Genomic DNA, 15,793 nt, shown 5'->3' with positions numbered 1-15,793 from the left:
ATGTGTGAATGGACACATTCTCTAAAAATGGAGAACATCATATACCTCTGATTTCTTCAAAATTTCATGTTTTCTGTTCTAGAATCAGTCACCAACCTCAGTCCCTGGATGATCATTAAGCATTGTTTAGCATTACCTTTGCCTGACTCATGCCAGCCATGCTTAATGATAGTAAGGTAAAAAAGGTAAAGGACCCCTGGACAGTTAAGTCCAGTCAAAGGTGAATATGGGGTTGCTGCGGTGATCTCACTTTCAGGCTGAGGGAGCTGGCAGACAGCTTTCTGGGTCATGTGGCCAGCATGACTAACTGCTTTTGGTGCAACGGAACTCCGTGATGGAAACCAGAGCACATGGAAACGTCGTTTACCTTCCCGCAGCAGCGGTACCTGTTTATCTACTTGCACTGGCTAAAGAAAGAGGTGGATTTGCCCTGCCAGACCTTAAACTTTATTATGAATCAGCCGCATTTTGCTGGCTGAGAGAATGGCTGCTTCTTGAAAACACTGACATCCTGGACCTAGAAGGTTTTAATAATGTATTTGGGTGGCATGCATATTTGTGGTATGATAAGGTCAAAGCACATAAAGCATTTAAAAACCATATTGTCAGGAAAGCACTGTTTAATGTCTGGATAAGATATAAGGACTTGCTTGAAAATAAAACTCCAAGGTGGTTGTCACCAATGGAAGTGAAGGCACAGAAAAAGCTCAATATGGAGGTCAAATGGCCGAAATATTGGGAAATTTTGAAACAAGAGGGAGACAGATTAAAACTGCAGAGTTTTGAAAAACTAAAAAACAAAGTGTGAGACTGGCTCCATTATTACCAAATAATGGAGGCATACAATTTGGACAAAAAAATTGGCTTCCAGGTGGAAAAATCAAAATTGGAAACAGAATTGTTAGATTCAAAAATCAAGAATTTGTCAAGAATGTATAACTTGCTGTTGAAATGGAACACTCAGGATGAAACGGTGAAATCTGCTATGATTAAATGGGCACAAGATGTTGGACATAATATTATGATGGCTGACTGGGAACAGTTATGGACCACAGGTATGAAGTTCACGGCATGTAATGCCCTAAGAGAGAATATAATGAAAATGATTTACAGGTGGTACATGGCAGATGAAGGTGATGGACTATATGGAACTGGCGGAAATGACTGGCAGAATTCGAGACCAGGGAGAAGAGTCGGTGGAAGAAGATTGGAAGAAATTTAAAGTTTACTTACAGAAACATTGTAAAATTAAGGGATGTTAGAAGGATGTTGGAATGAAGTTATGTGGTTTTAGCAGAAATGTTATAAAGGATTAAGAAAAAATAGATTGTCAATTGGTGAAAGGAGGGAAAGTAAAGATACATCAGTTTAAGATAAATTACAGGACAAAAATTGGGAAAGATGGAAAGGATTTGCTGAAATAGCTAATTGAACTAGATTACAAAAAAGGGAGGTGTGAGGAGGTCAAGGAAGCAAGCAAATGAAAGGTAAGTTATGGGAAGGTTTTTTTTTCTTTTTTCTTTTTTGCTTCAAATTGTTTCTATTCTTTTTTCTTTTTTATTATGATGTGTTGTCTTGTTTTTCTGTAATTTGGTGTTTTCTCTTTTCTTTTTCTGTAACTTTTAAAACTTTAATAAATATTATCTTAAAAAAAAAATATCTACTTGCACTGGCATGCTTTTGAACTGCTAGGTTGGGCAGAAGCTGGGACAGAGCAATGGGAGCTCACCCTGTTGCATGGATTCAAACTGCTGACCTTCAGATTGGCAAGCCCAAGGGGCTCAGTGGTTTAGACCACAACTCCATCCACATACCTAGCCAGCTTTTAAACCCTGGTTAAGATGGTGAGTTAGGTGCTCTCAGCTACTCATTGGGATGTGCAGACATTACCATTTACTTGGGTTCCAGTGCACCCCAACCATTGGGCTTTGAATCTATGGATGCACAATGTTATTCATATTCTAAACGTATGCTGCCATTTCTTGTGCTTTGGTGTGTTTCCCTCCAAGTCAAATTTGGCCTGACGCGAGCATTGTAGCCTTGTCCCACTTCTAGTGAAGCCCTGGTGTGTACATTAGAGACACTGATGTTTACTTCTGGGGTGGTGGCCCTACATGTCTGACATCAGAGTTCCCCCATCTCCCTCCTCCCACACCTCTCTTGCCAGGAGCACCCCTTCCTTTTCACAGAAGCCTCCATTCCACCTGCCACAGCTGCTTGCTGGGGTAGAAAAGTCTGCATGTTTAGGCAAAGTCGTGGTGGTGAGGCTTGGGCCACAGAACTCAGGACACATTGGACTTAGCTACATTAGTACAGAAAAAGCGTTTTAAATGTGTTATAACACTGTGACCCCAGATGACCCTGTAGAATTCCATCTTTCGCCAACATGATTTCCCATTATGAGGTTTACAACATGTTTTCCTGAAATGGTTTTTTGATGTGTGTAGATCCAGCCATTATATAGCATACCCTCCAACTTCTTCTAGCCTAAATCCGGGTCACACACCCCACCCACTCAGGCTGACCATCACCACTGCCACCCCCACGCGACTTCCCTGCTCACCCCACACCCACTCAGGCCACTTCAGCACGCCATTGCTGCCCCCCCCCCGGCTGCCTTATCTTGGTTGGGTTCTCTCTCCATCACCTCGGCTGCCACCACTGTGAGGCCCACGGAGACCACAGACATACTTCCGGAACCCAGACAGCAACAGAGGAAGTGGGGCATCACGGATTGACAGAAGAAGCTTCTGTCAATCTGTGATGTCCTGACCAAATCAGGACTATTGGTGGGTGTGATATAATGTTTTTTGAAAGTTGCCATGGGAGAAGCTGTGTGTGTGTGTGTGTGTGTGTGTGTGTGTGTGAGAGAGAGAGAGAGAGAGAGAGAGAGAGAGAGAGAGATGCCAAAAGCAAGATTGGGGGAGAGAAATGGGGGTGAATGGGTATAGCTCAAGGCTGGCCGGACTGAGATCTTGGGGGAAGGTTCAGTCATTTGTTTTCACTGTCAAAAGATGGGTTAGTTAAACGATGGTAATTTCTCCCACAGGAGGAAGTGATAGCCACCAATTTGGATGGCTTCAAAAGAAGATTAGACAAGTGAATGTCTCCTAGTCATGATGGCTATGTTCTGTCTTTCCAGTTGGAAGCCCAGGAAGGGAGAGGGCTTTTGTGCTCAATTCCTGTTTGCTGGTTTCCCACAGACAACTGTGAGAACAGGATACTGGACTAAATGGGCCACTGGTCTGATCCAGCAGCCTCTCCTGACATTCTCATGTTTGAGGTGCTAAAAGGGATTTTAAACCACTGCATTCAACTCCAATGTTTTCATTCAGACTTCTGTCGGGAGTAAACCCCATTATATCTGGATGATGTATAGATGTATGACAGTCACATGAAGGGACTTTTTTGGGGGGCAGGCGGCAGAGACACATGTTTCAGGCAAACGCATCATTGCCCCATCTCTGCCCAGTGGTGCGGACCTTCCGTGGCATATGAGCTTCCCTCTCTGATGGTCGATAATACCCGAGTGTGACAAAACAGCTCAGTCTGTGTCAGATGCCTCACTAATAGATATATATCACTCCCGTAATGAACAAAATGCTTCACAATCCTCAGCTCGTCTGTCCTTCACAGGAAAGCAGCTTAGGAGGCTGTTCTGTAAATGCGACAGCAGCTTGTCCAAGGGAGTTCTTGGCAGAGCTGGGAGTTCAAGTCCACATTCTTCGTCTCAAATTTGAGGAAGAACTTCCCAATGGCTGCAGTGCTGTAGACAATTATGAGGCAGCAAGTGCTTTTGAGCAGGGTGGGACTTACCGCCGAGGGAAATTGCTTATGAATGCAGTGGGTGTGAAACTGGAGCGGCCTTGTCTCCGGTTTTACATCCTGTAATGTCTCTCTTTGAAGGAGCCCCACTGTTTGGAGGGTTGACCAGCCCAGGTCTGGTTTGAAGGTCAGAAGCAAAAGAAGGGAGACCAGGGCCTTGATGTTGCCCAGCCAGCTGACTGAGTAGGCACAAGGGGTTGAAGCCTGGTTCCCCATTGGTCTTGTATTTCTGTTGAAATCAGATTATTGGGATCTAAATTTGCAACTGGTTGTGAGCAGTGCTCCTTATTGGACACATATCACGTCCGTGCTGAGGGACCTGCCCTGGTTGTCTGTTAGCCACTGAGCCAGTTTTAAAGTTCTGCTGCTTACAGCTAACCGGCAGTATGGTCAGCTAGTCAAACCCGTGATGATTGACTTGTGGGAACATGGAGGTGGGGTTTTCCCAGGTGGCCCCACCCCAGTGCAGCCATATGAGAAGCCCCATCAATGTTGGCATTCTGCCAGCTCCTGAAGAGATTGATTCATCTTTTCAACTGTTTAAACATTTTAATGCTTCTATGTTTTTAATTGTATATTTCAATTTGGAAGGCTTTGTTGTTATTTCCATTTTAATTATGGATTGATTTTATATTTGTAAACAACTTAGAGGCCATTTTGGTATATAAGAGGGAAATGAATTATTAAATTAAAACCTCACACATATTAATAAGCATGAAACCATCTTGGCTGTCTAATAGAGCCCTGACAGACTCCAGCCAAAAAAGCTGAGGTTGCTGATGAGACCAGAGACCATCTTTGCCGTAAGTCCTTCAAGATCTGCTTCTCAGGATGCTTGCAGACTCTTGGGGTGTTCAGGGTTTCTTTTGTTTGTGTTAAGATTAAATTCTGGACATGCTTAATTTTGCTGTTTTGTATGCTTATTCTTAGATCTTATTAGGACTTATGTGGGGAATATTTAATTTTGTTGTATATGTCTGGATGTGTTTTATTCTTTGCTTATGACAAATTTTGTTATATTTATCTAATTATGTAAATTGCATTGAGCATGGCTTGAACGATGGAATAGTGACATATGCACATTCTTTTTTAAAACGATGTGTAAGTGGCATTCCTTGGTGAAATGCCAAGCTGTTGTTGAATCTAGTCTTATCCTTGAAGATTATTATGAGAGGGTGAATAACAAAGGTTTTCTGCCTGCAAGGAGGTGTATTATCCCTGGAAAGCCTTTGCAAGGCCCCTGACCTCCATGAATCGGGCCTCTTCCTTGCTTACCATCTTCAGCATGTTGCTTGCCGGTGGCTGCACTCCTCTCCGCAGGGCATTGTGCTTGTCAACAATCTGATTTCGCTCAGCTGGTCCAATTCCTACTGCATGTGCCTGAAGTAAGAGAATGAATAATATTCCTCTTGTCTTTATTTATAGGATTATTTTTCATTATGCTAATATAATTTTACCACTGTTTCTCTAAGAATCATGAAAAAGTGCTTTGTAGGTCCCATTTGCCTCTGTCAGGCTGCTCTGACCTAAATGAAATCTGAATTGTAAACTGTTGGATAATGCAGTGCCACCAAACTCTCTTGGGCGTATTCTGGATCAGTGGTGCTGGCTTGCGCCTGCAACTGTGGGTGCCCGAGGCTGTGCACTGTCATCACGCCCTTCTGGTGTGTGAGCTCTATGTCACCCCCCCCCGCATGCTGACGTCACTCATACGCGTAATGCGGGTGCAGTGAGGTAGTGCACACACACCAGGGGCATGATGACATAGTGCACATGTCCCCTGCAGCATGCATGCGCAACCGAGCCTGGCTCCCTCATTTAAAATGTTGTGGGAGCCATGGCACCCAAGGCCCTGGGCACCCGACACCTATGCTTTGGATAGGTCTACAGTTACTGAAAGAAAAAAGAGACTTGCCATTTTGTTTTTTAAAAAATACAGTTACATTTGTTTGGACTTCCCCTTAAGTATGATATTTTTCAAGTTCATTGTGTTCCTGGATGAAGCAGTAAAACACATTTTGACTGATTAAAGAGAATATTTTGGTTGGCCCAATCCTATCTTAGATTTGAAAACAACCCAACCAATTTTAGTAACACTTTCCCCCCTACTGATTTAAATGGGAGAGAGTTAGGCATGGATGCCTGTGTAGCTAAGAAACTTACTTTTGAAGCAGGTTGTTGTAACACAGCAGCAAAACTCAGCAACACAGTGAGAATGATCATCTCTGAAAACAAAATAACAGCAGGGGTTTTACCTTACATTTGCTTTTTGTATATAGAATGTACTTATTAAGACATGGCACCCCTCTCCTGAGTGCTGGTTTAGATTCCAAACTGCTCACGTGGCAGCAGTCGAGAAGTCGATTTCTGCTTCCCGGAGCAGGGCTGGTCAGGTGGCAGATCAGGATCTGCTGGAAGATCTCTGGATGGTTTGCAGAAGATGGATGAGGGTTTTGGACTCCCAGTTGTTTAACAGTGGCAATTCATTGCTGAATTGTACAATGTAAGTGCAATGTTTAATTTAGATTATAGCATACTAATCCCCCACAAAGAAAAACATCAGGCTGTTAGAAGGAATAACTGACCTGTAGTAACTTGGATGTACATGTTCCTTAAAAGTCATTCCCACTGGAATGGGAATCCCCAAGTAAATGCTCATAAAACGGCAGCCTTGAAATTGCTTTAATCACAATCTCCTTCCCCCTGGGGGCTCTGGGTCTTTTAGTTCTGTCTGTGATCTCCAGACTGAATTGTGAGCACCTGCTGAAAAGTATAGTTCCCAGGATTCTTCTCGGGGAAGGTATAAATGTGAAATTTGTAAAATATACATTAGATATATCCCTAGCATTATATATGGTAATGCTCTTGCATATTACGATCCCAAGACCTCCCCCAATCAATAAATAAAGACAAACTTTACACAGAATTTACCGTAGTTTAAGGTTATTGGCATAATTTTGGCCACAACTTTATTGATTACAGATCATGAGTGGTTTGCTTAGGTATTGGTTCCTGACTAGCTGCACCTGACCTTGGCAGGGCAGAACTGATGACTGGACTCCGGCAGAGGTCAGTAAGGGAAAACATTCTGGGGGAGCAATGGACCAGGCTCAGACTCAAGCTCACCCCAAATGCTCCCAGGGGCTCTGGGGTGGCCCTAACCCCTGGAAGGGGATCGGACAAAAGCAAGGTGAGCCCCTGGATTCTTTTAACGGAATACCCTTTCGCGCATGGGAGGGGCATGTGTGACCACCTCCCCTCCCCTCCACATTGAACCGCCAAACCTTACAAAATTGTGATGATTTGCTATGCGGCAGGCGAAACCCAAGTGGCACCAGCCAATCAGCCAAATGGGAAAATTCCTACTGGGCCCCTGTCCCAAGAACAGACGACCCACGATGGCATAGCAAGGTCATAATGGACCATAAATATAGGGAGGGTGATCTGATGCACGAGGCGAAAAGAGGAAGCTCAACGCAACGTGCAGTGGTATATATAGGTCCCTTGGTTAATGCATGATCAATCCCAATCGCCAGATTTACCCCAGCAACCAAGGGACCACCAATCGGGTTATTGTGGCTATCCAATCACTCCCACCCACACAAGCAATGAGGTCAGTCCTGATGATCTCACTGCAACACGTGCTATCTGGGAGGAGGACACGATTTATCAGCTGGCTTAAGTGCAGAATCTTCAGTAGAAGAGTTTTGTAAACTGCTTTCATGGTGGTGGTAGTTGTTTTTTTAACCGTGAAGTGGTGTATAAATTTTATGAAATAAATTTACAAATAATAGAAATGTGAACATTAAGATGTCTCTTCCTGAGCTAACCTAACGTGTTTAACTAGGGCTGCCATACATCCGGATTTTCCCAGACTTTTCAAAGGTGGAATTGACATCCAGGTGGAATCTCTGAAAGGTGGTGCTTTGTCCTGAATCTTAGGCAAGTCAATTGAAATATTGGTTCAACAACAAAAAGCTCAGCAATTTTGGGGTTTCCTGGTTTTACTTTTTGAAATATGGCAACTCTAGTTGCAAATAACCTTCATATGGCGGGCTATGTGATATAGCAGGCTATGGTATAAACTGGCTACCCCCCATCCCCCCAAAAACCTTACCTTCTCGTTTCCAGTGAGACCAGAATAACCTCCTTTGCAGATTTAAGGAGGTTCTGGATGTCACTGGATGATATTATGCTTATATACCTCTCCTGTTTCCTTCTTCACAGAATGACTCGATGTCCAACAGTAAATCACACAGTTTTGTTGAGGGAGAACTTTGGATTTCTCTTATGTTGTTTAAAAAAATATTTATTTCCTGAAATTTATTGACCATCTTCTATGCAACAACAAAGCATTTCTTATTAGTGAGCTCTTTCATGCCAGCCAACTTCTTATGAACGATTGATATCTGTGCTTGTTCTTTATCCCATGGCATCCTTTCATCACCCATAGAGCCAAGCACAGTTACTTAGAAGCAAGTCCCATTTCCCCCCAAAGCAGAATGTGTTTGCAGCTGCAGCCTAAGACTCTAAACCAACTGCAAACCATCATGAATGGTTGAAGGCACTGAGTCATTACAGATTGCACAGATTGCAGTATGTGATCACAAGCTGTTTAGAAAACCCAATGTATCAACACCCCATTTCATTTGCATAGGTGTGTAGTTAAATCAGATCACTGATGTGCCTTCCTTTACTTTTCATTTAGAATATGTGAGGATTTTAAATGTTGGATGTGTTAACAATCATAGTTAAATGCTTTTAGGTAGCATTGCATAATAATGGCTACCCTTTCTTTTGATATAGACTTATGTGCTTCCTATAGCAGAAGAATTTCTCCCTTTGTTGTTGTTGTTTAGTCGTTTAGTTGTGTCCGACTATTCATGACTCCGTGGACCAGAGCACGCCAGGCACTCCTGTTGTCCACTGCCTCCTGCAGTTTTTTCAAACTCATGTTGGTAGCTTCGAGAACACTATCCAACCATCTCGTCCTCTGTCGTCCCCTTCTCCTTGTGCCCTCCATCTTTCCCAACATCAGGGTCTTTTCCAGGGAGTCTTCTCTTCTCATGAGGTGGCCAAAGTATTGGAGTCTCCCTTGTGAATTTCTCCCTGGTGCCTGCTAATTATATTGGAAGTAAAGCTCCCGTTTGATCCAATGGAAGCAGGTGTCAGTCGCCCAGTCTGGATCAGGACTGTAGCAAGGGAAGGGTTAAGTCCCTCCTCCTGATAGTAGTTGGACTCTGCCTGCTATTGACTACTTACACTATTTATGCACTGCTGAAGTGATAGGAAATGTTCTGGTGTCCTTCATTTGCAGATCCTTGGCAGCTTGTATCTCTTTATGCAGTGATGCCACACAGCTGATTTTTCCAGAAGTGATGTTGATGATGGTATACTAAGTGGCATTCCAGCATTCAGTGATTGCTTCTGTCCACTTAGCATCCTGACATAATTGCTGCACATATGTTCTGCTGCATGTGCTACTGGAATCTGCTGAAGCAGAGTAGGGATTCATGGGAGCATCAGGATGTATCAGGAAAAGCAAAATATAGTGACTTATACTGTGTTACATGTCCTTTCTGGATTGTGGCAAGTCATAATGTTCAAAACTGAATGTTCTTATTCAAATGTTCTTCTAGAACAAGGGATGCCATGACTTTCTTTCTGCTGGATTTTTTTTTAAAGCATTAAGCCAATAATATGTCGTAATACGTTATCATATCTCACATATTATCTTAAGACAGGTATAGGCAAACTCCAGTCGTTTGGGACTACAATTCCCATCATCCCTAGCTAACAGGACCAGTGGTCAGGGATGATGGGAATTGTAGTAACAAACATCTGGAGGGCCAGAGTTTGCCTATGCTTGTCTTAAGGTTTGGCCTCTCATTCTGGTTTTCTTACACAAGATGCATTGGTGTGGGAAATGGGTAGAAAATGGGAGCAGGTTCAAATACTTTGTCAGTGTGATGGAGACATAGCTCTGGTTGGTGCTCTCATTGCCCATAGACCTTCATCCTTCCCTCCTTCAGAAGAATAACCCTGGCCACTGACAAGTGAGTGGGGAAATGGAGGTTATTGCACAGGGGAAGTACAATTGTGGCCTTGTGTGCATATTATATTCCTGGATGGGCGAGTCTATGAACCAGCCCATTGTCCGTGAACTGGCCCATTGTGAACTGAGTCCACATAGTGGTGCATTGTGTTACTTTTGGCTATGACAGATATTAGCAATAAACCTTTCAGTGCAAATTAAGTTGTTCCCATAAATATGTTTCTAAGAAGAACTCTTCCCAATGTTCTAGCATCTCAATTCACCATGAATTGAGTATTTAAATGCATCTTATAGCAGATATCCATATGTATCCCAGTCTTGTGAGTGGTCCAGTCTTCAATACATGTCTTATCTGAAAGATTTAAGAACAGCTATATTTGGGAATTCAAACCAAGATCTCTTCTTTTCTTAGTGGGATGATTTTTTTCTAGCTTGCCCACCAGAGTGGCAACTCAGTTTCGGTGGAGAGTAATATGTTATAGAATGATGCTAAGCCTCTCACTTCCTCTGGGAACAAGGGGTCCTGAGATCAGCTTGGTAGACACACATCTGATTAAGAGTAAGTTTAGCTATTTCTGTTGAGCCCTTGATCACACGCTTGTGTTCCTGGCTGGAAAATGGATCCAATGACCTGCAATGATATCTTCACTAAGAAGCTATGAAGTCTGCTTGTCTCAGATCAGCATATAATGGCCCGATCCCGTTAAGCTCCACCAAAGCCAATGGATGAAGTTACTCAATGGGTAAGTCTGGTTATGAGTTACATTTACCACAGAAGCAGCCATGCATACACCAGGTTCTGACTGCAAGGTGGGGGCTTCAGCCCAAGGTCCACATATAACCTCCTGGGCAACTGTCTGAGGGCCACATGTCAGGGGTGACACTTCAGACTGCCAACAACCTCTACTCCCCCCCCCCCATTAGACAAGCAATAAAATAAAGAAATCCACACATGCAAGGTAATTTATGAGTTTTCAATTTAGAAAGCATGTTAACAAGTTTCCATGGAATCTCTGGCTCAGGTTTAGAATTGGGGACCCGGGTCTGGGCCCAGCACCTCATCTGCTTGCACTGCCATTTTTTTGAAAAAACCTGGCTGTACACTCCTCCTCTGGGTCAGAGTATGAGCTGCTGCTCAGGGTGTAGATAGTAAAAGATGCAAATTACCGCCTTGTTCAACTGAAAGGCAGTTGTTTAAGAAATCTCACCTGCCATGGGATCAGCACCTGGTGACAGGACAAGAATGAGAGCTGCGCAGCATTTGGATTCATGGCAACTTCTAACAAGGTCAAATGTTGGGGGTTCAATATATATCTTCCCCGTATTGTCTAAGATGAACCGCTGGGTGGCCGGGGTGATTTTAAGAGACTGGATGTAGATGTTAATAATCTTGTCTGTTTCCCCTAAAGTGTTACTCAGGCTGAAATCAGTAGAGCATGGGACTTTCTCCTCCTGCACAAAGCCGGCCATTTCTTCTGACATTCTGTACAGTAATCAACGGTAAAGGCTCCCAAGAAGCCACCACCGTCCCTGAAGATAAGGAGACATCCCCAATGAGGTCAGTGCATCGAATTCCTGGCAAGCGTGCTGCTTCTGTCCACCTATCCTTCTTGCCTCCTAAACCACTGATCAGCTTTTCAGCGCTGTCCAGCTTCTGAGAGCATACGTCAATGCTGTTCTTGAGTTCTTTGTTCTGGTTATTCAGTTCTTCCAGCTCATCATTTAGCTTCTGGAGGCAGTCAATCACCTTCTTGAGTTCTGCTCATTTCGTATTGAGCTCCTGCATTTGAACAGCAAGCAAACCTTCAGCCTCCCTGAGTCGTTCACGTTTTGGGGCCACCATCTTTGTGACACGGTCGTACACTTCCACGGCTATCACTTCTTTGCACAAGCCTTCGCCAAGGATGAGACATTCTTTATGACAGCTGGCTGGAAGTCCGGATGGTGCCCATTTAACTTTGGGGGCAGAATGCAGGAGTGTCAAGAGGAGTGGGGAGTTAGAGCCAATGATAGGCAAAGTCTATAACAGCCACCCTGGGACTAAAGAGGAGCAGGAGCAGGTGGGGGCTGGCTAAGGACAGGCTTCGCTTGGTAGGACGGCGCCCCACTTACCCAGATGAACTAAATTCTACTGCTTGAATGTCTTGCTATACAGTGGTACCTCAGGTTACATACGCTTAAGGTTACATATGCTCCAGGTTACAGACTCCATTAAACTAGAAATAGTGCTTCAGGTAAGAACTTTGCTTCAGGATAAGCACAGAAATCGGGCTCCGGCAGCGCAGTGGCAGCAGGAGGCCCCATTAGCTAAAGTGTTGCTTCAGGTTAAGAACAGTTTCAGGTACCACTGTGTGGGGTATAGAAGAGAACAGCTGGCTAGAGGGGTTGATGCCCACTCCAAAGAGCTCTGGAACGAATTAAGTACTTAACCCGAGGTACCACTGTATAATATAAAGTGATACGAGGACAATGCTCAATATCACCAAAGAAGCACATGACAACCCCTCCCAATAAAGGGTTTTTGGTTGTTGTTGTTGATTTACCCCATCAAGGCTTTCCCATCATCATAGTTCCAGCCCTACATCTGCTAAAACTTCATTGTTTTTCCTGGTCATGCCTGAAAGGGTGACGGAATGTTGAGAACAAGCTCTTACATTCATTGATTTGGGATTGGAAAAGATATACATATTGTTCTTTAACCAGTCTTTCAAAAGTGGGACACAAAAATCCCAAATCTAAACTGTCCAATTCAACCTTATTAAACAAAGCCACAGGCATATGATTAACAAAGGCATCAAGAATCATTTCTCCCTCTGCTTTTTTAATTAAAGAAGGGAGGTTTCATTTATTTATTTATTTATTTAAACAAATTATTCACACATTACGAGGCCATAAATGCAATGGGTTACCTTGACTCCAGGATGAATGCTTGGCTCCTCCTTTCCATTCCGAATGTTCCCTGGTTCACTGGCTAAGCAAATGCCGCCATTCAGAGGAATACCCAGACACAGCTTACCCATCGTGCCAGGCTCTGACCCCCAGGAAACAAGGCTGCGACTTGGCGGCCAGCAGCTGGGAAATTCCCGTGCCAGCCGCTTGGATTAGCCGGCTTTCCCACTATCTCTTCCTTTGAATTCTGGCCAATACAGATTTGGCCCCAGCCAAATCCAACCTACACCTGGAATCAATAAAGATGTGGCCTAATTTACATCCCACAACATCCAATTTTTTCACCTAACTTACCCCTTTTTCCTGTTGATTCACATCAACCGAAATACCCTCTGTGCCCCAGATAAGCTCAATATAACCTTCATGTAGGAGTGTGATGTGAGCTGACATCCCTGGCTTGAATCTGTATCTGAGCAACCAAACAGCAGAGGAGAGGCAGTTGAAAGTTTTGGCAGCAGGGGTGCCAACTTGAATAAAATGGGGGGGGGGGAGGTAAGTGGTCCATGCATAACATTGTTGGTCCACGCACACCATTTGAATGGCAATGCCTTTCTGCATGTTCCGTGGTTCGTGGGCTAAGGAAATGGTGTCCTTCGGAGGAATCCTTGGCTCCTCCTTTTCTTTCCGCCTGTTCCATGGTTCGCTGGCTAAGCAAATGCCGCCATTCAGAGGAATACCCAGACACAGCTTTCCCATCGTGCCAGGCTCTGACCACCAGGAAACAAGGCTGTGACTAGGCGGCCGGCAGCTGGGGTATTCCGTTCTGGAGGTCCGGTCTTAAAACAAAGTGGACTTAAAACAAGGCGTGCTTTCCTATAGAAAGTAATTGAAAATGGATTGATCTGTTCTAGACAATGAAAAACACCCCCTAAAACAGCAATTTAACACGAATTTTACTGTCTAACGAGACCATTGATCCATGAAATGAAGGCAATAATCAATGTACTGTACTATAAAATAAATAAGACAGTATTGTAGATGAAAAAGATTAACATTTCTTTTTTTCCCTTATGACGATAGCCATTGTTTGGATGGGGGACTTTTATCCATTTTTGCAGTCACACAATCAACCAGTAGCTGAACTCGGTTCCACACAGTCACAAAAACTACATCACAAGCCACAGTCACAGGTCAGTCCCATAAAACGAAGCCACAGTCCAAAAACCGAAAAAGCCTCACAATGAAAAGCGACCCCTAAAACAGCAGCTGGAGCACTCATTTCCAGATTGCAATTGGACTTAGTCCAAAACGACTTATAATAGACTGGACTTTAGTCAAGGTTCCACTGTAGTGGGTGATGCTAAGAAATAGGAGGGTTTTGGAATTAGAATGCCATGATTTGAGGTTTGAATGACTATGTCGTATGACAAGGTCAAAGTGAATGTGGACTTGAAAAATCATTTTGTTAGACGCACTATATTGAGAATCTGGAATAGATAGGTTTCATTTGAAAAGAGGCGACAGGTAAAGAGAAATGGTTAGTTTAGGGAGGCCAGGTGACTCCACCTATTACAGCTTTTCATTGTATAGGTTTGTTAGATTTGTGCATTGCTTCCCACTAAGGAAGTCCCAAAGCCATGTACAGCTGTTCTTCTGGTGGGTGCCAGAATATTCCTACATCCCACTCTTCCTGAATTCTGGGTGAACTGGAATAATGCCTAAACCACAAATTCCAGAACTGCAGCACACGTGCTTTACTGCACTTTTAAGTTTCTTCCATTCATTCCTTTGCCTGCACACACCAGTGTGTTCTGCAGTTTAACCTGGACACAGCTCAACATGGACTTCCTCAATGACATTTCCATATCCTTCTGGGGCACAAATGAGCTGGGAGAATTAACACAGTTGTTCCCACAATCCTAAGGTGCAGCAAGGTGGGGGTGGGCAAGTGGGAAATTGAAACCCTCAGGATGCTTACCAAGCAAAGCAGTATACAGTGTCATCATGGAATGAGTGAGATGGGTGATGACCCTGCAATGATGCCAAATAAATTCCAAACAAGGCTGAACCAGTCGTCAACCTGAAATTTGGAAAAGGGTAAATGGCTTTCAAATGCAGCAGAAGTTACATTATTACCCATAGGAACAGTTTGCCAACAGTCACTGTGCAGAGCCGGACCAACACAGTTTGCCGCCTGAAGCAAAAACGGTGCCTCTCCTATCCCATTCCATGTACAGCAGCCAATTGAGCTGGCAGCTGATGAGGCATCGTCTTCCACAGCACCTGAGGGTAGCAGGCTCACTTAGGAGGTGCAGGACAGGCAGAATGGCACAGCAAGGTGGCGGGGGGGCAAGTGGGAAGATGAAGGTCACAGGACCCCTACCAAGCAGACATTTTGCTGCTGCTCCTCACTCTGGACCATGATGCTTAAGAACAAACAACACAAAACGCCATGGAATGGGCAATGTTAGTAAGATTATTAAAAGTCAGAAAAACTAATGATTGGGTAAGGCAAAGATCAAAAGTTGCGAATGTAGTGGAATAGGCCACTAAGTCAAAACTGACCACCATGTGCATCATGGAGTGGCTGGCTCAGTGATATGGCCAGATGGTGATCTGCAGACCAGCCACACTGTGGTCCATGGCTGTGTCCCAGGCACCAATCAGCTAGGCCAGCTGAGCTCCTGGGGGTGGGACCTCAGGGCAGACTGCAGGAAGAGCCTCTCCCCTCTAGTTTGGGTCAGCTCCAAACGAGAAGAGCTGGCATGCCTTGTGACAATTGCCATCTTCGCCCTGAACGTCTTGAATTCTTGTTTTGCAGCACTAAGCCTTTGCTATGGAGAAAGGTTGGCCACCGGTTGATGGGACTGGGCATTGGAGGAGGGGCTTTTGCCTTCCCCAGAGCACTGTTATTCTTGGCATGGATGTTACATTTATTGATAATGTTGTCCTTAGTTTCTGGCAGGTGCTGCAGGCATTGGGCTCCCTGCTTCTCAATGGGGACTCTCTTGAGGAGGGTGTTTG

At 44.1% G+C, this 15,793-nt stretch overlaps 1 protein-coding gene across 1 annotated transcript in view; it reads right to left on the bottom strand.

Annotated features, from left to right (window-relative positions):
* The window catches only part of LOC309366281 (serotriflin-like), a gene marked incomplete at its 5' end in the record, with an annotated part of 39,172 nt that extends 25,647 nt beyond the window's left edge, over positions 1 to 13,525 (bottom strand). Inside the window, 5 exons of the mRNA XM_081904730.1 lie at positions 5,101 to 5,205; positions 6,086 to 6,142; positions 11,370 to 11,609; positions 13,124 to 13,238; positions 13,359 to 13,525. Coding sequence (XP_081760856.1) covers positions 5,101 to 5,205; positions 6,086 to 6,142; positions 11,370 to 11,609; positions 13,124 to 13,238; positions 13,359 to 13,525 — 684 coding nt within the window. The remainder of the gene's footprint in view (positions 1 to 5,100; positions 5,206 to 6,085; positions 6,143 to 11,369; positions 11,610 to 13,123; positions 13,239 to 13,358) is intronic.
* Between the last annotated feature and the right edge of the window lie 2,268 nt (positions 13,526 to 15,793).

This window comes from Podarcis melisellensis, assembly GCF_964234715.1.
Source record: "Podarcis melisellensis genome assembly, chromosome: 3".
NCBI classification, from domain to species: Eukaryota; Metazoa; Chordata; class Lepidosauria; order Squamata; family Lacertidae; genus Podarcis; species Podarcis melisellensis.
The sequence above is the reverse complement of the archived record's forward strand: the minus strand, read 5'-3'. Positions and strand labels throughout refer to the sequence as shown.